This window comes from Schistocerca cancellata, chromosome 10, assembly GCF_023864275.1.
Source record: "Schistocerca cancellata isolate TAMUIC-IGC-003103 chromosome 10, iqSchCanc2.1, whole genome shotgun sequence".
Classification (NCBI taxonomy): Eukaryota; Metazoa; Arthropoda; class Insecta; order Orthoptera; family Acrididae; genus Schistocerca; species Schistocerca cancellata.
The window spans coordinates 77,038,819-77,065,067 of NC_064635.1; the positions used below are offsets into that span (position 1 = coordinate 77,038,819).

Here is a 26,249-nt window from a genome sequence, read left to right on the forward strand (position 1 = left end):
TGTCAGTTATCTCTGTCTTGATTATTACCCATCTTCCACCTCCAAGCTCATACGGTTTCAAATCTCATCTTGTGCAGTCCCAACATTAAGCTTTTCCTTCTCATCCTGTCTGGTATATAGCCTCTGACCTGAGCTCTGGTTTTCCTAAACCTTGCCAGTTCTTTTCCTTCTCACCTTTTCCTGCCCCTTCAACCCTTTTCAGGAGAATAACTCATTGGCTGCGATGGCCTGCACATTTCCTTAGCTGTTATGGGTGTTTTCTCCCACCCTCCTTCGTGAGTAGACTTTTCATCTGTCCCACTATATTATGTTTTCAAAACAATTTATTGATATATACTATAGTTTACTACAGTGTCTAACTACAATAATAGTTTAAGAAAAATGTGTCAACATACAACTGAGATATAAAAGACGAGGCCTACTTACAAAATAAGGATTAATTTTCAGCGGCGATATTCTTCTGTTAATGGCCATGAGGACATATTTTCTCTTGCTTCCTTGAACAGGAGTTTTGATCTGGAAATAAAATATATGAAGGTTCATAAACAACAACAACAACAACAACAACAACACAGGAAATAGAAAAGTGACTTTTTTAAAAATTTCTACCAAATGAAACAGAACAGGCTAACAAGGGGACCATACCTACTTGTCATTACTGATTTCGACCAGAATTATGGTATATGCAGGGCTTGGCCAGAAATGAAAGAGGCAGGAGTGGAAGCTCCAGACGGTCAGGCATTTAGAAAAAAAATAGCATATTTGGTGTGCTTTGGAAAAGGCACAAGGCTTTTATGTTAGCGTGATTTCCAGGAGGCAGTCAGTGCAGTGGGAAGGTTAGAGAACAGTAATCCTGAGGTCTTGGTATCGAGTGTCTATGTGGAAACTTTTTTATTTATTTTTTTAAATTTTCAAATTTTACATTACTTATGCAGCAATAAACTGAAATAATGCTAAATATATTGTATTTATTGATGTTTTCATAAAATGCATGAAAAGGAAAGCAAAGGAAAATTTGGGACTGGAAATAAATTTCAAAGGAAAGGCTGTACGTCCACGAGGACTGCAAATAACATTTTGAGAAGGGACTGTAATTAAAGTGTTTTGGACTTTGTACTGCATTAGTTTCATTTTGAAGTGTAAGAGGACTTTTTCAAAATACATTTCATTGTACATCACTATCTATTCTTGCCAATATTTGATAAAATTTTGAATTATGCATTGTTTGCTGCCAAACAGTGTGATGAGAGAGAAACTTTTATGAATGGAAACCAGGTCTGTTTTTCAAGAGAAACTTTTATGTAATTATGCTTTCCCTTTTTTTATGAGTATCACTCCAGCCTGCATAAGTCAACTAAAAAATTATAAAAGGATCTAATTTTGTATAAGAAGTTCTCATTTATGCATTAAAATCTCTGCACATAAATTTATTTGCAAATACCAAAATTTCCTTTGTCTTCCCTTTTCTTGTCTTAGGAATATGTTAATAAATTCTGAGCATTATTTCAGTTTATTTGCAGTGTAAACAACATAAAAATAAAAACAAAAAATTTTCAATGTCAGGTTCGATCTCATAACCCCCTGACTACTGTTCTGTACTCTCCCTACTGCACTAACCACAATGTGGAAACTGCGCTAAAATAAATGGCTCACGTCTTGCCTGACCTGTGCAAAAAATGCTATTTTTTCTACATGCTTGGCCATCAGGAGCTCCCAATCCTGTCAATTTCCTTTCTTATCAAGCCCTGCACACATCATAAATCTGTACGAAAGTGGTGGTGATGATGAGGTGACACAGCCCCTTGTATGAGATAAATTATTTCTGGAGGAAGATATCAGAAAAGAAACATCATCAAAAGAACAGAAATAAGATACATACAAATACTTTTACAATTATCATACTTAATAATTACTGTTCACGTTGCTTCTGCATAATGTTTCACTGATTGTATCAACACCCGTTTGCATTGTGATATATATTGTGAAATTTTGAACATTCTCGTGTGCCGCGATAAAGTTGTACTGTTACCATCAATTACAGGCTTAAACTTATTTGTGCTCTTTTAAAATTTTTGAGAATAGTATGCCTATCCTCATTCAAAACATTCATTCTCATTTCATTATGCCATTACATGAGAAACAGGTTATTTTTGAGAATTTTTGGACACTTACAAAACTATATTTTTGTTAATTACCAATATGAGTGTTTTGCATACGAACTTATTTTGGAACAAATCAGCATGTGGGGTTCACAGTTCTGCTGAAGAAATCATCACCCCAGAATTTCATTGTATATCAATGCAAATAAATATGCATTGAGAATTTTCAGACACTACCATTGTCCTCTGCATAACCTATGAGCAATTTGTAGAAAGTTGGCATTTGTGATTTAGTTACTGTGCTAGATATTCTAACATATTGTATTACATGTAGCTTTCCATTAAAGAGGAGTAGCTCTACATATTGTCTGCATTTATTGTAAATTAGCTCTGTTTTCGAGCATGCTAACAACTGTAATTAACCTCAAAACATTTTAGAAAAGTAGTCATTTTTACCACAAATTCTTGTGTTGCCTTTACAGAAATTCTGTTTTCTGTATTTGCTTCTATTCTTATAGGAAATTAGCAACTTTTTAGCTCAACAGATTACAAGATAATCATTGGAGTCAATTTAAAGTTATTTGTTTACTGCCTTGTCATACATTACTCCAGCCAAAATGCTGCCCTACCATGAATGCTGTTCTCAAACATGGGATGAGTTGGTTGACATTCATAAGCAGCTGGAAATCACCCTTATTGTTGTCAAATAATTGGCAGCTGCTGCAAATCGGTGTGCTGGAGAGCTCCCGAGTGTGTTGAAGAGCTCCTGAGAAACGTGTACCTGTTATAATGGTACCAGGCACCCTGTACAGGGCGGATGGGGACCAGGAAGGACTCAGGGTGCTGTTCCAATCTGCCTACCCAATAAGTCTGAGGTACTGTCTTTCACTGAAATTGAAACTGAGCCTGTTTTGGAGAAACCTGTTTTATCCTATGTCAAGAGGAGGCAAGCATGAAAGGGTAGGGGTCTATTAATCGTTGGCAATTCAAACGTATGGTGAATGATGATAGCCCTTAGAGAAATGTAAGGAAAGGATGCCAGGTGCACTCAGTGTGTGTGCCCAGGGGCCTCATTCAACATGTTGAAGAGGCTATTCCGGCAGCCACTGAGGGAATAGGTTGCAACCAACTGCAGATTGTGGCGCACGTTGGAACAAATGATGTCTGTCGTCTGGGCTCCAATATCGTTCTCAGGTCATTCCAGTGTCAGGGAGAGGAGGTTGAGAAGACAACCCTTGCGTATGGAGTTTCAACAAAGTTCACAATTTGCAGTACTGTACCCAGAACTGATTGTGCCCCTTTGGTTCTCAGTTGAGTGGAAGGACAGAACCAGAGATTTTGAAGGTTCTGTGACAAGACAGGCTGAGACATCCTGGACTAGTGCTATAGGAAAGTCACACAAATCCGTGGGTTAACGGAGACTTGCCACAAAGGATGAGAAGAAAAGGAGACTTTCCCAAAACCTACCCATTTTTCTAGACCTCTCCAGTTATTTTCCTTCACCCTTCTTCCTTCCCCTTCAACAGTTCTGCCTGAAAAAGCTTGATTAATAATAATTTTCTTTTATGTGTGTGTTCAGCTGCCGCTTGGTGAGTAGATTTTATATCTATCCAATCAAATTATTTAATAATAATAATAATAATAATAATAATAATAATAATACCTGGGGGAGTTGCTAGTCTCCTACCAGGCGCCTCCCCAGGTGGCGGATAGGGGAATGCTCACCAAATATAGTGGGTACCGGGAAATAAAATACCCGGGGTGGACCAAAACTAGCAAACTAGGGCACGACGGTTCCACATGTCAGTGGCGGTTTCCCGACAGCGTCTGTTCCACATGTTAGTGGCGGCTGATTTGTGTTTCAAGGCTCCACAACCTTGATCCTACCAACTGGCACATGTCAGACCAAAATACAATTACAAGTAAAATCATGGTTCGTGTATGTAATAACAAAAGTACCCCAGGTGGTGAAATCCACCCACCTAGCAGAAAGGTGGCAACCGGTCTATCGGATTCTGGGGAGACCGGACCTTCACGACTTGTGAGTGGATCGGAGCACTCTGGAAAACTTCCCAAAAATGAAGATTACATTGGAACAGTAAACATACGGACACTAATACAAACGGGAAAATTATACACATTAACAGAAGAATTAAAGAAGCTGAAAATCCAAATCCTAGCAGTACAAGAGACCAGATTTCCTGATAATCAAATCACTGACTACAATGGCTTCAGAATTTTCAAAAGTGGAACGGACAGAAAAATTGGTAAAGGGGCAAACATGCTTGGTATGGCCTTTATGGTCGAAAAATCCTCAGTTAAATTTGTAAAATCTGTAAAAACTATTAGCAATAGACTAATGTTTCTTAGGTTGAAACACAAGAATAAATATTACACCCTAATTAATGTTCACGCACCCTGCAACATTGACAATAGAAAGGACCTAGACAATGTGGATAAATTTTGGGAACGATTAGAACTTGAAATGTCAAAGATACCGAGGAATGATGTCAAAATACTTCTTGGAGATTTCAATGCATAGATTGGCAGAGAAAAGAAATACAGGAAGACGGTTGGGCTATACCTAGCACACAAATTGACCAACAAAAATGGCATGCGACTAATCCAACTTTGTCAACAATTCAACATGAAAATCAGCTCAACGTCGTTCAATAAGAAACCAAGAAAACAGAAGACCTGGAGATCCCCTATAAGCCAATTGGGAGAATTTCAAATTGACCATGTGGCCATCTCATATAACTTCCAAAAAGAGATCAGAGATATCCAGGTTAGGAGAGGTGCAAATATTGACTCAGATCATTATCTCACAAGAGTTCGGGTCCAATTCACCCCAAGAAGGAAAACACCAAGAATTCCACCAGCAATTCCAAAATTTGACCTACAAAAACTAACAGAATCAGAAACAATTAAAAAATGGGAAAATTCTCCTGCAAACAACTGGGAAACATTCAAGGAAAAAATCACAAAAATAGCGAAGGAGCAAATACCATTGAAGAAGAAGCACAAAAATCCGTGGTGGAATATGGAATGCGAAAACGCAATTCAAGTTCGTACAGAAGCCTTTGCGAAGTACAGTTCAAATAAAAATGAGAAAACTCTTCAAAACTTTTTAGAAACACGGAAACTTTCAAATAAACTTATTAGACAAGAGAAGAGAAAGTATGTAACTCAGCAACTGGAATCAATAGAAGCAGATTTTAAAAATTATAATACGCATGGGTTCTACAAAACTTTTGCAAACCAAATTAAAGGGTATATCCCTCAAAATGTCTGTTTTCGGAAATCAGATGGGAATCTGGCACTAAGCGACGAAGAAAACTGTGAAGAATTAGCCAAATATTTTGAAACGCTACTAAACTGTCCAGAACCAACAGAAGCTCTTCCAATATCCAGCACTAAAGCCCCGCAACAGCAAGACTCTGTACCGCCAACTGAAGAAGAAATTATCAAACACATAAACAAACTCAAAAATAACAAAGCATCAGGAGAAGATGGAATTGTAGCCGAATTTCTCAAAAGTCTAGGGTCTAACTCAAGAAATGAGCTAGTTAAAATTATTCAAAACATATGGGTTACTGAAGAAATACCAGAAGATTGGAAATGTGCCCTAATACATCCGTTACATAAAAAAGGGGATAAATCGGATGTGAACAACTATAGAGGAATCTCCTTACTTGCCGTCACATACAAGATATTATCAGCTTGTCTTCTTGAAAGAACACAAAAACTGCTAGAACCCAAAATCTCAGATTTCCAAGCTGGTTTCAGACCAAACAGATCATGTCCAGAACAAATTTTAAACTTGAAATTGATTACAAGGATGAGACAAATGCGAAGGAAGCCTACAGTATATGTCTTTGTCGACTTTAAAAAGGCATATGATTCAATTCACAGACCCACACTATTTAAAATTCTTGAAGATCAAGGACTGGATAAGAAGACACGGAACATCATAGAGCAGACATTAACAAATACAAAATGCAAAGTGAAATTCATGGGAAAACTTTCAAAATCATTTGAGATAAAAACTGGGGTTAGGCAAGGTGATGGATTATCACCTCTGTTATTTAACTTAGTTCTGGATAGAATCATGGCAGAATGGGAAAAAGAACTCAAAAAAGAAAAGTACTGGAAACCAATATCACTGGGAACCAAAAAAGATGACCTACAAATCCCCTACTTAGCCTACGCAGACGATCTTGCAATAATGGCAGATTCTAGTGAAATGGCAGTCAAATAGATAGAAACCTTAAAAGAGTGTGCAGGAAAAGTTGGCCTACAAATATCTTTTGAGAAAACTGTGTTTACAACAACAAATCTAGAAATTTCTAAGTTACAAACCAAATATGGAGAAATTAAGAGGGTACCATACTTTAAATATTTAGGAGAGATAATTTCTGAAAAATACTCACAACAAGAAAGAATATTAAAAGCTCGTAGGGGTCTAGGGCTGGTCCAAAACATTTACAATAAAAAATGTCTATCTATAAATACAAAAATTAAACATTATAAGTCGGTAATTAAACCAATAATGCTACATGCCAGCGAAACCTTGACACTTAAAAGAAAAACAGATATGGAAAACCTGAAGAAAGAGGAAAGGAAAATCATTAGGAAAATTCTGGGACCAAGATGGACCAAAGAGGGGTATAGATTACAGAAAAATTCTAAAATTGAAGAATATTCTAACATAGAGATAGACATGAGGAAGAGGTGTCTAAAATTCTATGGCCACATAATGAGACTTCCCGATCACAGACTTACAAAAAGAATAGTAAGATACGTAGCATCCCTTGTTAATGGAGGAGAATGGATCAAAAATGTAAAGAAAGATCTGGAATTAGCCAACATTACTACTGAAGACATGAACAAAAGAAACAATTTCAAACTTAAAGTTGACAAATGGGAGGTCAAACCAGAGACAAAAGCGCCGAGAACTGGAACAAAATGGAGCGAAGAAAGAAAAGCTGAATTCTCGCAAAGAATGAAGACCTGGTGGGCAAACAAGAAGAATAAGAAGCCCCAGAAGTGAACCATCTTTACTTAGCGTCTTCCATGTTGGGAGCTTTACGACTAATAATAATAATAATAATAATAATAATAATAATAATAATAATAATAATGAATGATTTAAATCCAAATAGAGGTGTTTTGCAGGATATGCTTCCTGCAACCACCCTAGAAGGAAAACAAAGACAGAGGATGAGATGGTCAGATGAAGTTAATCGACACCTCATGTTCTGTTATTACCAAGCAACAAACCTAGGAACCAACACAACTGGATACAGATCACAAGTATACACAACATTTATTACCAGATACCCGGAATTAAAATTTTTAACAGAACAACGACTAGCTGATCAGATCCGTGTAATAATAAAAAATAACAGGATACCCCAGTCAGAATTAGAAAACATCAAACAACAAGTACAACAAATACTGGAACAAAATAATGTGCAATCAGAAGAAGAAGAAAATATAGTAATGGACTCAAACATCCCAGAGCAAACAAACAAAGACCAACACGCATCAATTAAACAATCAGAGGAAAACGAAATCTTAAGACAGCCACCAGAACAAGCACAAATAGAACACAAAGAGACACACGTGTTAGATATAGAAGAGAAATTTCAGCTGACATATATAGAATACAAAGACACAAATACAGACATTAGACCATTCTTGCATAGACCGCCAAATAACCCACAAGCCGAAACAACAATAAAAACTATCAACACAATCATACACAACAAAATAAATGAAAACACAACTATGGAAGAGTTACAACTACTGGTTTATATAGGAGCACTCACTACACTAAATATACACACTAGGCAGAGATCAGAACAAACCAACACACAGAAGAAACCCACAAAACCAGCATGGCAACACAGGCTACAGATCAGAATAGAAAAACTGAGAAAAGACATCGGACAGCTAACACAATTTATAAGAAATGAAATATCAGACAAAAAACGAAAAAGGTTAGGTAAAATCTCACAACAAGAAGCAATAGAGCAATTAGATGAAAAAAAGCAGAAATTGCAAGCATTGGCCAAACGACTTAGAAGATACAAAAAAAGTGAAAATAGAAGGAAACAAAACCAAACATTCAACACAAACCAAAAGAGATTTTACCAAACAATGGATAACACACACATTAAAATAGACAATCCACCAAACATAACAGACATGGAACACTTCTGGAGCAACATATGGTCAAACCCGGTACAACATAACAGGCATGCACGGTGGATACAAGCAGAAACAGACACATACAAGATGATACCACAAATGCCTGAAGTGATAATTTTGCAACATGAAGTCACCCGAGCAATTAATTCTACACACAATTGGAAAGCCCCTGGAAATGATAAAATAGCAAATTACTGGCTAAAGAAGTTCACCTCAACACATTCACATCTAACTAAATTATTTAACAGTTACATTGCAGACCCATACACATTCCCTGATACACTTGCACATGGAATAACCTATCTGAAACCTAAAGATCAAGCAGACACAGCAAACCCAGCCAAATATCGCCCCATAACATGCCTACCAACAATATACAAAATATTAACTTCAGTCATCACACAGAAATTAATGACACATACAACACAGAACAAAATTATAAATGAAGAACAAAAAGGCTGCTGCAAAGGAGCACGAGGATGTAAAGAGCAACTGATAATAGATACAAAGGTGACATATCAAGCTAAAACTAAACAAAGGTCCCTACACTACGCATACATTGATTACCAAAAAGCCTTTGATAGTGTACCCCACTCATGGTTACTACAGATATTGGAAATATACAAAGTAGATCCTAAATTGATACAGTTTCTAAACATAGTAATGAAAAACTGGAAAACCACACTTAATATCCAAACAAATTCAGATAACATCACATCAAAGCCAATACAGATTAAGCGTGGAATATACCAAGGAGACTCATTAAGTCCTTTCTGGTTCTGTCTTGCTCTGAACCCACTATCCAACATGCTAAATAATACAAATTATGGATACAATATTACTGGAACATACCCACACAAAATCACACATTTGCTATACATGGATGATCTAAAACTACTGGCAGCAACAAATCAACAACTCAACCAATTACTAAAGATAACAGAAGTATTCAGCAATGATATAAATATGGCTTTTGGAACAGACAAATGTAAGAAAAATAGCATAGTCAAGGGAAAACACACTAAACAAGAAGATTACATATTGGATAACCACAGCGACTGCATAGAAGCGATGGAAAAAACAGATGCCTATAAATATCTAGGATACAGACAAAAAATAGGAATAGATAATACAAATATTAAAGAAGAACTAAAAGAAAAATATAGACAAAGACTAACAAAAATACTGAAAACAGAATTGACAGCAAGAAACAAGACAAAAGCTATAAATACTTATGCTATACCAGTATTGACCTACTCATTTGGAGTAGTGAAATGGAGTGACACAGACCTAGAAGCACTCAATACACTTACACGATCACAATGCCACAAATATAGAATACATCACATACATTCAGCAACAGAAAGATTCACATTAAGCAGAAAGGAAGGTGGAAGGGGATTTATAGATATAAAAAACCTACATTATGGACAGGTAGACAATTTAAGAAAATTCTTTCTAGAACGAGCAGAAACTAGCAAAATACACAAAGCAATCACTCATATAAATACATCAGCTACACCATTGCAATTTCATAACCACTTCTACAACCCTTTAGATCACATAACATCAACAGATACAAAGAAAGTAAATTGGAAAAAGAAAACACTACATGGCAAGCACCCGTATCATCTAACACAGCCACACATAGATCAAGACGCATCCAACACATGGCTAAGAAAAGGCAATATATACAGTGAGACGGAAGGATTCATGATTGCAATACAGGATCAAACAATAAACACCAGATATTACAGCAAGCATATTATTAAAGATCCCAATACCACAACAGATAAATGCAGACTTTGCAAACAACAAATAGAAACAGTAGATCACATCACCAGCGGATGTACAATACTAGCAAATACAGAATACCCCAGAAGACATGACAATGTAGCAAAAATAATACATCAACAACTTGCCATAAAACATAAACTAATAAAACAACACGTTCCCACATACAAGTACACACCACAAAATGTACTGGAGAATGATGAATACAAATTATACTGGAACAGAATGATTATAACAGATAAAACAACACCACATAACAAACCTGACATCATACTCACCAATAAAAAGAAGAAATTAACACAACTAATTGAAATATCCATACCCAACACAACAAATGTACAGAAGAAAACAGGAGAAAAAATTGAAAAATACATCCAACTGGCTGAGGAAGTCAAGGACATATGGCATCAGGATAAAGTCGACATTATACCAATTATACTATCAACTACAGGAGTCATACCTCACAATATCCACCAGTACATCAATGCAATACAGCTACATCCAAACATATATATACAACTACAAAAATCTGTAATTATTGATACATGTTCAATGACCCGAAAGTTCCTAAATGCAATATAACATATACCGTACAGTTAAAAGGAAGTCACGCTTGATCAAGGTCCGCGTCACTGTCCATTTTTGACCAGACATAACGTCTGAGAATAGAAAGAAATAATAATAATAATAATAATAATAATAATAATAAAAGTAATAATAATAATAATGTGCTATATAGCTCAGGGAGATGTAGCACCTTCCACTACGTGAACTTTCGACTACAGACAGGTCCTCATCACCTCCCCTACCTCTTTCTCCCTCAGAGAAGTGCAGTACATACCCTCCACACTGCCCTCCAATGCTAAATTTGTGATCCCTTGATGCCTCAGAACATGTCCTACCAACCGATCCCTTCTTCGTGTCAGGGTGTGCCACAAACTCCTCTTCTCCCCAATTCTATTCAATACCTCTTCATTAGTTATGTGATCTACCCATCTAAACTTCAGCATTCTTCTGTAGCACCACATTTCGAAAGCTTCTATTCTCTTCTTGTCCAAACTATTTATCGTCCATGTTTCACTTCCATACATGGCTACGCTCCATACAAATACTTTCAGAAACGGCTTCCTAACACTTAAATCTATACTCGATGTTAACAAATTTCTCTTCTTCAGAAACGCTTTCCTTGCCGTTGCCAGTCTACATTTTATATCCTCTCTACTTCGACCATCATCGGTTATTTTACTCCCTAAATAGCAAAACTCTTTTCCTACTTTCAGTGTCTCATTTCCTAATCTAATTCCCTCAGCATCACCCGACTTAATTCGACTACATTCCATTATCCTCGTTTTGCTTTTGTTGATGTTCATCTTATATCCTCCTTTCAAGACACTGTACATTCCGTTCAGCTGCTCTTCCAAGTCCTTTGCTGTCTCTGACAGAATTACAATGTCATCGGCGAACCTCAAAGTTTTTATTTCTTCTCCATGGATTTTAATACCTACTCCAAATTTTTCTTTTGTTTCCTTTACTGCTTGCTCAATATACAGATTGAATAACATCGGGGACAGGCTACAACCCTGTCTCACTCCCTTCCCAACCGCTGCTTCCCTTTCATGTCCCTCGACTCTTATAACTACCATCTGGTTTCTGTACAAATTGTAAATAGCCTTTCGCTCCCTGTATCTTACCCCTGCCACCTTTAGAATTTGAAAGAGAGTTTTCCACTCAACATTGTCAAAAGCTTTCTCTAAGTCTACAAATGCTAGAAACGTAGGTTTATCTTCCCTTAATCTTTCTTCTAAGATAAGTCGTAAGGTCAGTATTGCCTCACATGTTCCAATATTTCTATGGAATCCAAACTGATCTTCCTCAAGGTTGGCTTCTACTAGTTTTTCCATTCATCTGTAAAGAATTCGCGTTAGTATTTTGTAGCTGTGGCTTATTAAACTGATTGTTCGGTAATTTTCACATCTGTCAACACCTGCTTTCTTTGGGATTGGAATTATTATATTCTTCTTGAAGTCTGAGGGTATTTTGCCTGTCTCATACATCTTGCTCACCAGATGGTAGAGTTTTGTCAGGACTGGCTCTCCCAAGGCCGTCAGTAGTTCCAATGGAATGTTGTCTACTCCGGGGGCCTTGTTTCGACTCAGGTCTTTCAGTGCTCTGTCAAACTCTTCACGCAGTATCGTATCTCCCATTTCATCTTCATCTACATCCTCTTCCATTTACAGAATACTGTACTCAAGTACATCGCCCTTGTATAGACCCTCTATATAATCCTTCCACCTTTCTGCTTTCCCTTCTCTGCTTAGAACTGGGTTTCCATCTGAGCTCTTGATATTCATAGAAGTGGTTCTCTTTTCTCCAAAGGTCTCTTTAATTTTCCTGTAGGCAGTATCCATCTTACCCCTAGTGAGATAAGCCTCTACGTCCTTACATTTGTCCTCTCGCCATCCCTGCTTAGCCATTTTGCACTTCCTGTCGATCTCATTTTTGAGACGTTTGTATTCCTTTTTGCCTGCTTCATTTACTGCATTTTTATATTTTCTCCTTTCATCAATTAAATTCAGTATTTCTTCTGTTACCCAAGGATTTCTACTAGCCCTCATCTTTTTACCTACTTGATCCTCTGCTGCCTTCACTACTTCATCCCTCAGAGCTACCCATTCTTCTTCTACTGTATTTCTTTCCGCCATTCCTGTCAATTGTTCCCTTATGCTCTCCCTGAAACTCTGTACAACCTCTGGTTTAATCAGTTTGTCCAGATCCCATCTCCTTAAATTCCCACATTTTTGCAGTTTATTCAGTTTTAATCTACAGCTCATAACCAATAGATTGTGGTCAGAGTCCACATCTGCCCCTGGAAATGTCTTACAATTTAATATCTGGTTCCTAAATCTCTGTCTTACCATTATATAATCTATCTGATACCTTCTAGTATTTCCAGGATTATTCCACGTATACAACCTTCTTTTATGATTCTTGAACCAAGTGTTAGCTATGATTAAGTTATGCTCTGTGCAAAATTCTACCAGACGGCTTCCTCTTTCATTTCTTTCCCCCAATCCATATTCACCTACTATGTTTCCTTCTCTCCCTTTTTCTACTCTCGAATTCCAGTCACCCATGACTATTAAATTTTCATCCCTCTTCACTACCTGAATAATTTCTTTTATCTCATCATACATTTCATCAATTTCTTCATCATCTGCAAAGCTAGTTGGCATATAAACTTGTAGTAGGTGTGGGCTTCGTGTCTATCTTGGCCACAATAATGCGTTCACTATGCTGTTTGTAGTAGCTTACCCGCACTCGTATTTTTTTATTCATTATTAAACCTACTCCTGCATTACCCCTATTTGATTTGGTATTTATAACCCTGTATTCACCTGACCAAAAGTCTTGTTCCTCCTGCAACCGAACTTCACTAATTCCCACTACATCTAACTTTAACCTATCCATTTCCCTTTTTAAGTTTTCTAACCTACCTGCCCGATTAAGGGATCTGACATTCCACGCTCCGATCCATAGAACGCCAGTTTTCTTTCTCCTGATAACGACGTCCTCTTGAGTAGTCCCCACCCGGAGATCCTAATGGGGGACTATTTTACCTCCGGAATATTTTACCCAAAAGGACGCCATCATCATTTAACCATACAGTAAAGCTGCATGCCCTCGGGAAAAATTACGGCTGTAGGTTCCCCTTGCTTTCAACCGTTCGCAGTACCAGCACAGCAAGGCCGTTTTGGTTAGTGTTACAAGGCCAGATCAGTCAATCATCCAGACTGTTGCCCCTGCAACTACTGAAAAGGCTGCTGCCCCTCTTCAGGAACCACACGTTTGTCTGGCCTCTCAACAGATACCCCTCCGTTGTTGTTGCACCTATGGTACAGCCATCTGTATTGCTGAGGCACGCAAGCCTCCCCACCAACAGCAAGGTCCATGGTTCAGTTTTACGTAGCGGTAATGTAGCAATACGGAAGTCCACTGTAGTGAACCTTCTGCAGTAGCAATTGTAAGGAATTTTCACTATTCTAATTGTAACAACTTGCACCATAGCATGCACTGCCCTGTGAGGTAGGTCGAGTGGGTAAAGCACCTAACCTCACCTTTCTGCTGTGCCCAGACAGCGTACTGCTGGACCTCGACTTAAACACACTTACTGAGGCATTTCGTACCATCCCACTGACTGAATGGCTAAAATCCTGCAACACCTATCCAGTTTTCATTTAAAAAAAGCACGAGAACATGAAGTGCTGTCTATGTAACACAAGTAAACAGAAAAACACTCGCTTTTGTTAAGAAAAGATTCAGATAGACAGGCCAACTGGAACAAATTTATCTTTTGACAATTCAACCTCATTGCCAGCAGCTTGCCGACTGTCCTTGTTCAGACCACGATCTTTGCATACATTACTTTTGTCATCCCACAGCTCGGTTGTAGATGACTTGCACTGATGAAATTCATAGTTATCTTGTTTGTTTGCTTTCCCATTGTTGTATATATCGTACTCACAACAACAACTACTACTACTACTACTACTACTACTACTACTACTACTAAAAGCATCTCTGTATGCATAAAACTTTTGAAGAAAATTGATACAATATATTTTTCACTCAGAGGAGTGCTGTGTGTGAGAGAAGTAGGAAACAAAGATGAGAGTGAGAGGAAAGCATTTACAGGAATGACAGAGATCGATATTGTAGTACAATAGAAAATAGACTCGAACCTCAGTGGTGAACTCCGGCAAACCCCTCGGCATATGTTGGCAAATACCTGCGACATCAGCAATATTGCCTGACCATATCTCTAAAAAGTTTTGTATTGCAACCACATTGCAGCAATGTTGACAGCAATTCTATTTGACCCAAATATTGCATAAAATGTGGCCAGTGCAACCGTGTCCTCGCACAAAATCTCCACTGTAAGCTAAGGAATCAGTGGCAGTATTACTTGACTGACAGTTCTGGAAGCTTCCTGACAGCTGTATACCAATTTCTAGTGTGAATACACTGTAAAGACACGTGTGTCAGCTCTCAGTGCTTTCGTGGATACACGCTCTTCTGATACATAACTGAAGCTCAGATCAGCTCACGATATCAGTTACATGCAAACAAAATATTCAATAAAGGTGCCTACCACATTCTCTTTTTGAATTTAAATAATTTGGGCTCACATTAGCTCATGAAATCTGTCATTCAATGATCATTACTAAAGTGAAATGAGACTGAATGAAGCACAGACCCCATCTCGGTGCCACACTACAAATTTTCCATATTGTCTACCTGGGCAGCCAATTCTAACCCATAATAGAAACTTAAATGCCCACACTGGTACTATCTAAGTATAATTTCTTACTTTAGAGCTTTATCTCCTAATGCTGCAACCAACTTTCTGTTTATTTCACTGGCACTTTTTACCTTAAAAAATACAAAATGTATCTTTGTTGAAGCTCCCAATTGCTCAAGATGGTGCATCATCATGGATTTTGTACTCTAGCATAATTAAATATAGGGACAGGATGGCAAAACTGATGTGGGAGAAACTACAGACACACGACTGGTCTATGAGAAAGAGCATGAAGTTATTCCATATTTTTACTTTCTATGATTGCCCCTTATAAGCAGTTTATATCCCTCATAAGTGCTTCATTCCTTCACAAAAGAAGTGCTTCATTCCTTCACCTTTATAGTGAACAGCAAGAATCCACAGATAACATCCGTTATCCCCACTCTGCTGCTGCACACTGGACTGAAAAAAGCATCGAAGTGCATACAGTGGTATGCAAATACTGCCAACTGCAGCTGAAGCATTCAAGAAATTTGCAACTATGCACTTCACAACTCCAGCAGTGCACTGATGATATGCTTTTGAGGAGAGTGAAGACTGAACACTGCAACTCAGTGAAAATAACACACAAGTGTTTTAATTAAACAACATGGACTGAAGCTATGTCTTTTTGACATCAGAAGTAAACATTTCCATGACAGGAAGAAAAGTGACACAGCATTAAACAAAATATGCTGCTAATTGAGCAACTATATGCCACAGACAAAGTGGACAAAATTAAAGAGAAAAGTAAGAACTTTGCATTCACAGTACTACCAACAGTGAGCACACTTACATACAAAAAGTACGGTTGTTTGGCTGACTTTGATTCACCAGTGGCACAGAATCTTACAGTAGCCAGTAACTTCTTAGCATAAGTAACTGCTTTTCTCATCACACTGTTCTGCTATGTTAATTTCTGTTGCACAAGGCCCAGATGGACTTGATAATTACTCTCACTAATCCTTAATTAAGTTAGGAATGTGAATTCATACTAAAAAACAAATTGTTTCTGACAATAAGTCATGCTTCCCCTTCCTCCATTTTTTCAGCCAAGTGACAGCTTGGTCTCAGTGTGTGAAGTAACTGATGTGTGCTTTGTAACCCATAATCACACTCTGATTTTTCCCTTTCGCACCAGCGTTTGCTTTGTTGCACTCTTTAAGGGAAATGTAAATGGGCACTAAGTTTTATTGTCAGTGAATAACACAAATAGTCACAAATCGGTGGCCGGTTGTGTTATTCAGCAACAACTGTTAATAGCCACAGAGTTCACAAGTTCCAGCATGGATACAATAGCACACAGTATTCTGTTAAGGTTATTCTAACCATATGCATGTATAGTCATTTTGATTGCCCTATCACCTGATGTAGTATTTATACAATTATAAACTTTAACTTCCATCAACATATTACAAAAATTTTGTAAAAAATCGTTATCAACGTACTGTCACATAGCTTTCTATATCAAAAGCTGTCATACTTACAGTGATTTGATGCCACTGGCTGGCAGAACTTCCTAGGAGAATATCACTATTAAGTGCCACCATCGTTGCTGCATTTGAGCTATTCAGTTCCAAGAACTCTTCTGAAATTCCTGTTTGTAACAGAAGTAGACATTTTATAATGACATACTTTGACAGCTGCAATTGAACAATCACATCTTAAGAGACATATGCACAATGGCTGCCTCTATCAGTACACAACTATTAACAAAAAGTGAGTCTTTGTTGAGACGAGGAAAAGTTGCTGATTAATGGAACGGAACCCATAACAATTTGAGGATACAGATCGATGAACAAACAAAGGATACATACATTATAAAACAATCACAGCATATTCTCTTCTCTTTATGGTGTTGGCAGGAAAGGACTCAAGAATATTGGACAATAGGCTTCTGACATACATTTGAGAGGAGTGAGAACGATCACGAGAGGAGGGACAAGAGACAATCCAGTTGGAGAGGGTTGGAGGCATGAGGATGGAATAGTGGGCTACGGAGGAGGGGGGGGGAATGCACGGGCATAGGTGGGAGGTGGGTGCAGGGGCAGGAGTGGGAGGCGGGTGCAGGGGCAGGGGTGGGAGGCGGGAGCAGGGGCAGGGGTGAGGGGCATGTGCAGGGCTAAAGGTGAGGGGCGGGTGCAGGGGCAGAGGTGAGGGGCAGGTGAAGGGGCGGGGGAGATGGGCGCGTGCAGGGGCAGGGTTGGAACGGGTGCAGGCGCAGGGATGAGGGGTGCGTACAGGGTCAGGGGTGGGGGCGCGTGCAGGGGCAGGGGTAAGGGGCGCGTGCAGGGGCAGGGGTGAGGGGTGAGGAGCGATGTGCACGGGGGCCGATGTGCACGGGGGCCGATGTGCACGGGCAGGGGTGAGGGACGGGTGCACGGGCAGGGGTGAGGGACGGGTGCACGGGCAGGGGTGAGGGGCGGGTGCAAGGGCAGGGGTGAGGGGCGGGTGCAAGGGCAGGGGTGAGGGGCGATGTGCACGGGCATCTGTGAGGGGCGATGTGAAGGGGCAGGGGCAGGGGTGAGGGGCGATGTGAAGGGGCAGGGGCAGGGGCAGGGGTGACGGGCGATGTGAAGGGGCAGGGGCAGGGGCAGGGGCAGGGGTGACGGGCGATGTGAAGGGGCAGGGGCAGGGGTGAGGGGCGATGTGAAGGGGCAGGGGTAGGGTTAGGGGCGATGTGCAGGGGCAGGGGTGAGGGGCGATGTTCAGGGGCAGGGGTGAGGGGCGATGTTCAGGGGGAGGGGTGAGGGGCGATGTGCAGGTGCAGGGGCAGGGGTGAGGGGTGAGGGGCGATGTGCAGGTGCAGGGGCAGGTGTGAGGGGCGATGTGCAGGTGCAGGGGCAGGTGTGAGGGGCGATGTGCAGGTGCAGGGGCAGGTGTGAGGGGCAATGTGCAGGTGCAGGGGCAGGCGTGTTGGGCGATGTGCAGGTGCAGGGGCAGGTGCAGGTGTGAGGGGCGATGTGCAGGTGTGAGGGGCGATGTGCAGGTGCAGGGGCAGGTGTGAGGGGCAATGTGCACGGGCAGGGGAGAGGGGCGGGTGCACGGGCAGGGGAGAAAGGCGGGTGCACGGGCAGGGGAGAAAGGCGGGTGCACGGGCAGGGGAGAAAGGCGGGTGCACGGGCAGGGGAGAGGGGCGGGTGCACGGGCAGGGGAGAGGGGCGGGTGCACGGGCAGGGGAGAGGGGCTGGTGCACGGGCAGGGGAGAGGGGCTGGTGCACGGGCAGGGGAGAGGGGCGGGTGCACGGGCAGGGGAGAGGGGCTGGTGCACGGGCAGGGGAGAGGGGCTGGTGCACGGGCAGGGGAGAGGGGCTGGTGCACGGGCAGGGGAGAGGGGCTGGTGCACTGGCAGGGGAGAGGGGCTGGTGCACGGGCAGGGGAGAGGGGCTGGTGCACGGGCAGGGGTGAGGGGTGAGTGCACGGGCAGGGGTGAGGGGTGAGTGCACGGGCAGGGGTGACGGGTGGGTGCACGGGCAGGGGTGAGGGGTGGGTGCACGGGCAGGAGTGAGGGGTGGGTGCACGGGCAGGAGTGAGGGGTGGGTGCACGGGCAGGAGTGAGGGGTGAGTGCACGGGCAGGAGTGAGGGGTGAGTGCACGGGCAGGAGTGAGGGGTGAGTGCACGGGCAGGAGTGAGGGGTGAGGGGTGGGTGCACGGCCAGGGGTGAGGGGTGGGTGCACGGGCAGGGGTGAGGGGTGGGTGCACGGGCAGGGGTGAGGGGTGGGTGCACGGGCAGGAGTGAGGGGTGGGTGCACGGGCAGGAGTGAGGGGTGGGTGCACGGGCAGCAGTGAGGGGTGGGTGCACGGGCAGGAGTGAGGGGTGGGTGCACGGGCAGGAGTGAGGGGTGGGTGCCCGGGCAGGAGTGAGGGGTGGGTGCCCGGGCAGGAGTGAGTGGTGGGTGCACGGGCAGGAGTGAGTGGTGGGTGCACGGGCAGGGGTGAGGGGCGTGTATACGGGCAGGGGTCTGAGCCAATGTGTGCGGGGAGTGGTGAGGGGCGAGTGCACGGGCAGGGGTTAGGGGCGGGTGTGGGGACAGAGGTGATGGGTGAATTGCACGGGCATGGGTGAGGGCAGGGATGAGGGTCTGTGCATGGGCAGGAGTCAGAGGTGGGTGCACGGGCAGGAGTGAGGGGTGGGTGCACGGGCAGGAGTGAGGGGTGGGTGCATGGGCAGGAGTGAGGGGTGGGTGCACGGGCAGGAGTGAGGGGTGGGTGCACGGGCAGGAGTGAGGGGTGGGTGCACGGGCAGCAGTAAAGAGTGGGTGCACGGGCAGGGGTGAGGGGCGTGTATACTGGCAGGGGTCTGAGCCAATGTGTGCGGGGAGGGGTGACGGGCGAGTGCGCGGGCAGGGGTTAGGGGCGGGTGCGCGGGCAGGGGTTAGGAGCGGGTGCGCGGGCAGGGGTGAGGGGCAGGGGTGAGGGGCGGGTGCACGGGCAGGGGTGAGCGGCAGGTGCACGGGGGACGATGTGAACGGGGGCGATGTGCACAGGGGCCGTGTGCACAGGGGCCGTGTGCACAGGGGCCGTGTGCACGGGGGCGATGTGCACGGGGGCGATGTGCACGGGGGCGATGTGCACGTGCAGGGGTGAGGGGCGATGTGCACGGGCAGGGTGAGGGGCGATGTGCGCGGGCAGGGGTGAGGGGCGATGTGCGCGGGCAGGGGTGAGGGGCGATGTGCGCGGGCAGGGGTGAGGGGCGATGTGCGCGGGCAGGGGTGAGGGGGGTTAGACGCGGGCAGGTGTGAGGGGCGATGTGCACGTGCAGTAATTTGGGGCGATGTGCACGGGCAGGGGTGAGGGGCGATGTGCACGTGCAGTGATTTGGGGCGATGTGCACGGGCAGGGGTGAGGGGCTTGTGCACGGGCAGGAATGAGCGGCGGGTGCACGGGCAGGGGTGAGAGGCAGGTGCATGGGCAGGGGTGAGCGGCAGGTGCACGGGGTGCGATATGCACGGGGGCGATGGCAACGGGGGCGATGTGCACCGGGGGTGATATGCACGTGGGCGATGTGCACGGGCAGGGGTGAAGGGCAATGTGAGGGGCGATGTGCACGGGCAGGTGTGAGGGGCGATGTGCACAGGTGGCCATGTGCACAGGTGGCCATGTGCACAGGTGGCCATGTGCACAGGTGGCCATGTGCACAGGGGGGTAGGGGTAGGGGGCGGGTGCGCGTGTATGGGTAGGGGGCGGGTGCGCGGGCGGGTGAGGGTCTGTGCACGGGCAGGGGTGAGGGGCGATGTGCACGGGTAGGAGTGAGGGGCGATGTGTGCGGGCAGGGGTGAGGGGCGGTGTGTGCGGGCAGGGGTGAGGGGCGGTGTGTGCGGGCAGGGGTGAGGGGCGGTGTGTGCGGGCAGGGGTGAGGGGCGAGTGCGCGGGTAGGGGTAGGGGGCGGGTGCGCGGGTAGGGGTAGGGGCGGGTGCGCGGGTAGGGGTAGGGGGCGGGTGCGCGTGTATGGGTAGGGGGCGGGTGCGCGGGCGGGTGAGGGTCTGTGCACAGGCAGGGGTGAGGGGCGATGTGCACAGGGGGGCGATGTGCACAGGGGGCGATGTGCACGGGGGGCGATGTGCACGGGCAGGGGTGAGGGGCGTAGTGCATGGGCAGGAGGGGGGGGCGGGTGCACGCCAGGAGTAGGGGGCAGGTGCACGGGCAGCGGAGAGGGCGTGTACACGGCAGGGGTGAGGGCATGTACACGGGCAGGGGTGAGGGACGATGTGTGCGGGTAGAAGTGAGGGGCGATGTGTGCGGGCAGGGTTGAGGGGTGGGTCCACGGGCAGGGGTCAGGGTCGATGTGCAGGGGTGAGGGGCGATGTGCAGGGGGCCGGGTCGATGTGCAGGGGTGAGGGGCGATGTGCACGGGCAGGGGTGAGGGGTGAGGGGTGGGTGCACGGGCAGGGGTGAGGGATGGGTGCACGGGCAGGGGTGAGGGGTGGGTGCACGGGCAGGGGTGAGGGGTGGGTGCACGGGCAGGAGTGAGGGGTGGGTGCACGGGCAGGAGTGAGGGGTGGGTGCACGGGCTGGAGTGAGGGGTGCGTGCACGGGTAGGAGTGAGGGGCGTGTATACGGGCAGGGGTCTGAGCCGATGTGTGCGGGGAGGGGTGAGAGGTGTTAGGGAGGGGTGGGGGCGGGTGCGCGGACAGAGGTGAGGGGCGAATTGCACGGGCATGGGTGAGGGTCTGTGCACAGGCAGGGGTGAGGGTCTGTGCACGAGCAGGAGTGAGGGGCGTGTGCACGGTCAGGGGTGAGGGGCGTTGTGCACGGGCAGGAGTGAGGGGTGGGTGCACAGGCAGGAGTGAGGGGTGGGTGCACGGGCAGGAGTGAGGGGCATGTACACGGGCAGGGGTGAGGGCGATGTGTGCAGGCAGGGGTCTGAGCCGTTGTGTGCGGGGAGGGGTGAGGGGCAAGTGCGCGGGGCGAGTGCGCGGGCAGGGGTTAGGGGCGGGAACGCGGGCAGGGGTTAGGGGCGGGTGCGCGGGCAGAGGTGAGGGGCGAATTGCACGGGCACGGGTGAGGGTCTGTGCACGGGCAGGGGTGAGGGTCTGCGCACGGGCAGGGGAGATGGGCATGTAGAAGGGCAGGGGTGAGGGGCGATGTGAGGAGCGAAGTGCACGGGCATGGGTGAGGAGCGATGTGAGGGGCGAAGTGCACGGGCAGGTGTTAGCGGCGATGTGCACGGGGGGGCGATGTGCACGGGGGGCGATGTGCACGGGGGGCGATGATCATGGGCAGGGGTGAGGGGCGTAGTGCAAAGGCAGGATTGGGGGGCGGGTGCACGGGCAGGGGTGAGGGCGTGTAATCGGGCAGGGGTGAGGGCGATGTGTGCGGGCAGTGGTGAGGGGCGATGTGTGCGGGCAGGGGTGAGGGGCGGGTGAGCGGCCAGGGGTGAGGGGCGGGTGCGCGGGCAGGGGTGAGGGGCGGGTGCGCGGGCAGGGGTGAGGGGCGGGTGCGCAGGCAGGGGTGAGGGGCGGGTGCGCAGGCAGGTGTGAGGGGAGGGTGCGCAGCCAGGTGTGAGGGGCGGATGCGCGGGCAGGGGTGAATTGCGGGTGCGCGGGCAGGGGTGAGAGGCGATGTGAGGGGCGATGTGCACGGGCAGGTGTGAGGGGCAATGTGAGGGGCGATGTGCACGGGCAGGTGTGTGGGGCAATGTGAGGGGCGATGTGCACGAGCTGGTGTGAGGGGCGATATGCACGGGCTGGTGTGAGGGGCGATGTGCACGGGGGCGATGTGCAGGGGTAGGGGTGAGGGGCGGGTGCACGTGCAGGGGTGAGGGGCGGGTGAGGGGTGGGTGCGCGTACAGGGGTGAGGGGCGGGTGAGGGGTGGGTGCACGGGCAGGAGTGAGGGGTGGGTGCACGGGCAGGAGTGAGGGGTCGGTGCACGGGCAGGAGTGAGGGGTCGGTGCAAAGGCAGGAGTGAAAGGTCGGTGCACGGGCAGGAGTGAGGGGTGGGTGCACGGGCAGGGGAGAGGGTCTGTGCACGGGCAGGGGTGAAGGTCTGTGCACGGGCAGGGGTGAGGGTCTGTGCACGGGCAGGGGTGAGGGGGCGATGTGCACGGGCAGGAGTCAGAGGCAGGAGCACGGGCAGGAGTGAGAGGCAGGAGCACGGGCAGGGGTGAGGGGCGGGTGCACGGGCAGGGCTCAGAGGAGGGTGCACGGGCAGGGGTGAGTGGCGATGTGCACGGGGGGCGATGTGCACGGGGGCGATTTGCACGGACAGGGGCGAGGGGCGAAATGCACAGGCAGGGGCGAGGGGCGGGTGCACGGGCAAGGGTGAGGAGCAGGTGCACGGGCAAGGGTCAGGTGCGGGAGGACGGGCCAGGGTGAGTGCACGGGTAGGGGCGATGGGTGAGTGCACGGGTAGGGGCGATGGGTGAGTGCACGGGTAGGGGCGATGGGTGAGTGCACGGGTAGGGGCGATGGGTGAGTGCACGGGTAGGGGCGATGGCCGGGTGCACGGGCAGGGGCGAGGGGCGTTTGCACGGGCAGGGGTGAGGGGCGAGTCCACAGGCAGGGATGAGGGGCGTGTGCACGGGCAGGGATGAGGGGCGTGTACACGGGCAGGGGTCAGCGGCGGGTACACGGCCAGGGGTCAGCGGCGTGTACACGGGCAGGTGTCAGCGGCGGGTACACGGGCAGGGGTGAGCGGCGGGTACACGGGCAGGGGTGAGCGGCGGGTATACGGGCAGGCGTGAGCGGCGGGTGCACGGGCAGGAGTGAGGGGCGATGTGCACGGGCAGGGGTCAGAGGCGGGTGCACGGGCAGGGGTGAGGGGCGGGTGCACGGGCAGGGATCAGAGGAGGGTGCACGGGCAGGGGCGTGGGGCGATATGCACGGGCAGGGGTGAGGGGTGGGTTGGTTGGTTGGTTGTTTGAGGTGAAAGGGACCAAACAGCGAGGTCATCAGTCCCTTGTTTCAAATAGACTCCATGCTGCTAACGGGACATCTCAGAAAAGGCAGAACAATAAAACGGAAAAAGGAGAAACGTAAAAGGGCAGTCACGTTGTCATTAGTAAAAACAAACGAGGAAAGTTGGCAAGAGAACGAACCCAACACTATGCTGAAGCAGCATAGGCAAGACCACCTGTGACTTAAAAGGGACAACCGCTATAATGCAGAAAGTACGGATGGGAATAGAAAAACTAACCAAGCCTTAAAAAGAAGGGGTAAAAACAGAGTAAAAGGGAAAGAAAAGAGGATTCTAGGCAGGGAGGTGAATCGGGAATCTCTGAACACCGCCTACAGTGGGAGACACCCAAACACTCACCGCCCTGCCCCAACACCAGAGGGAGATTAAAAACTTTAAAACTGAGAATAAAAACCACTCTCCCGGAGGAAACCTAGAACCAGAGAGACCATCCGGGAATCGTCAGCCAACATCAAAGGTAAAGTGTGGGGGAGTCTGTACTTCGCACGCAGAGCCAAAAGAAGGGGGCATTCAACCAAAATGTGGGCCACTGACTGGAAGGCTCCACAACCACATAGCGGGGGTGGCTCATCACGCAAAAGGAACCCATGGGTCAGCCTGGTATGGCCAATGCGGAGACGACACAGTGTGGTCGAGTCCTTGCGGGAGAGGCGAAAGGAAGAACGCCATGGGCCTGGATTCACCTTAATGGCACGAAGTTTATTAGACAGTGGAGTAGCCTCCCAAGAACTGGCCCATGACTGTGCAAAGTGGGATTTGATGTGAAGCCGTAAATCCGCTGCAGGAGGGGTTACAGAAAACGGGGGGTAAGTAACTGCTCCCCCAGCCAAACGATCAGCGAGCTCATTACCCGGGATACCCACATGGCCCGGGACCCATAGGAAGTCAATGGAACAAGCAGCACGGTGAAGATCAGCGAGATGGTCATGGATGGCAGAGACCAAGGGATGGCGCGAAAAACACCGGTCAATAGCAAGAAGGCCACTCATCGAGTCCGTACATAACAAAACGCGGTTGTGTTGGGATTGTTTAATAAAGGTAAGGGCCCGGGATATGGCCATCAATTCCGCGGTAAACACCCCACATGAGGGTGGCAGCAGATGATTTTCCGTTCCAACAAAGGACGTGAAGGCATACCCAACATGATCAGCAGATTTAGAGCCATCAGTGTAAAAAACAACAGCATCCCGAAACTCCCATAAAATTTGGCGGAAAAAGGAACGGAACACCACCGGGGAGATGGAATCTTTCGGACCGCGGCGGAGATCCATCCGAATTCGAGGCCGAGGAACTAACCAAGGAGGGGTGGAGGGGAGGGAGCGAGGAAGACAGGACAAAGAAGGAAGCCGAAAATCACGGTTAAGAGACGCAAGGCGCAGCCCAACCGGTAAACCCGCCCGAGGGCGGGAGTCAGGCGGGCGACGTCCATGGTCTGGAAATAGGATAGAATAGGAAGGATGAGCGGGAGAAGAACGGATAGTAAGGGCATAAGACACCAGAAGCTGGGACCGCCGAACAGAAAGGGGGGGGATCCCAGCTTCAACCAGGAGACTATCAACAGGGCTAGTAGGGAAGGCACCGGTGGCCAAACGGATACCACGATGGTGGACCGGATCCAGCACGTGCAGCGTGGAAGGAGCAGCTGAACCATAAACTTGACAACCATAGTCCAAACGTGACAGAACTAGAGCACGATAAAGACGGAGGAGAAGGGAACGGTCCGCACCCCAAAAGGAGTGGGCAAGGAAGCGAAGGACATTGAGTTTACGGAAACATCCTACCTTCAGGAGTCTGATATGGGGCAGCCAAGTGAGCTTGTTGTCAAAAAGAAGACCCAGGAAACGAAACTGTGGAACCACAGGCAATTGTTGTGCAGCAAGATAGAGCTCTGGATCAGGGTGGACCGTAGTACGGCGACAGAAGTGGACCACCCACGATTTTAAAGGAGAGAATTGAAACCCGTGTGAGTGGGTCCATGCAGAGGCACGCCGTATAGCCACCTGGAGCTGCCGTTCTGCAGATGCCATCGAGGAGGAACTAACCCAAATGCAGAAATCATCCACATACAGGGCAGGAGCGACCAAGGGACCGACAGAGGCCACAAGTCCATCGATAGCAATGAGGAAAAGAAGGACACTCAAGACAGAACCCTGTGGGATGCCCGTCTCCTGGGTCCGTGGAGAACTAAAAGCAGTACCAACTCTAACTCTGAATGACCGATGGATCAGGAACTGGCGGATAAAAATCGGGAGTGGGCCCCGAAGACCCCACTGATGAAGGGTTAGTAAGATGTGATGGCGCCAGGCCGTGTCATAGGCCTTGCGAAGGTCAAAAAACACTGCAACCAAATGGCGGCGCTGGGAAAAAGCCTGCCGAACTGCAGAT

The 26,249-nt window shown here is 47.2% G+C and overlaps 1 protein-coding gene across 4 annotated transcripts in view; it reads right to left on the bottom strand.

Annotated features, from left to right (window-relative positions):
- LOC126106899 (nuclear RNA export factor 1-like) overlaps positions 1-26,249 on the bottom strand; it is a 299,293-nt gene that overhangs the window by 129,213 nt on the left and 143,831 nt on the right. For all 4 annotated transcript variants that reach the window (XM_049913313.1, XM_049913314.1, XM_049913315.1 and 1 more), the window contains 2 exons: positions 16,935-17,044; positions 427-516 (listed from right to left, as the gene is read on the bottom strand). In XM_049913313.1, coding sequence (XP_049769270.1) covers positions 427-516; positions 16,935-17,044 — 200 coding nt within the window. The remainder of the gene's footprint in view (positions 1-426; positions 517-16,934; positions 17,045-26,249) is intronic.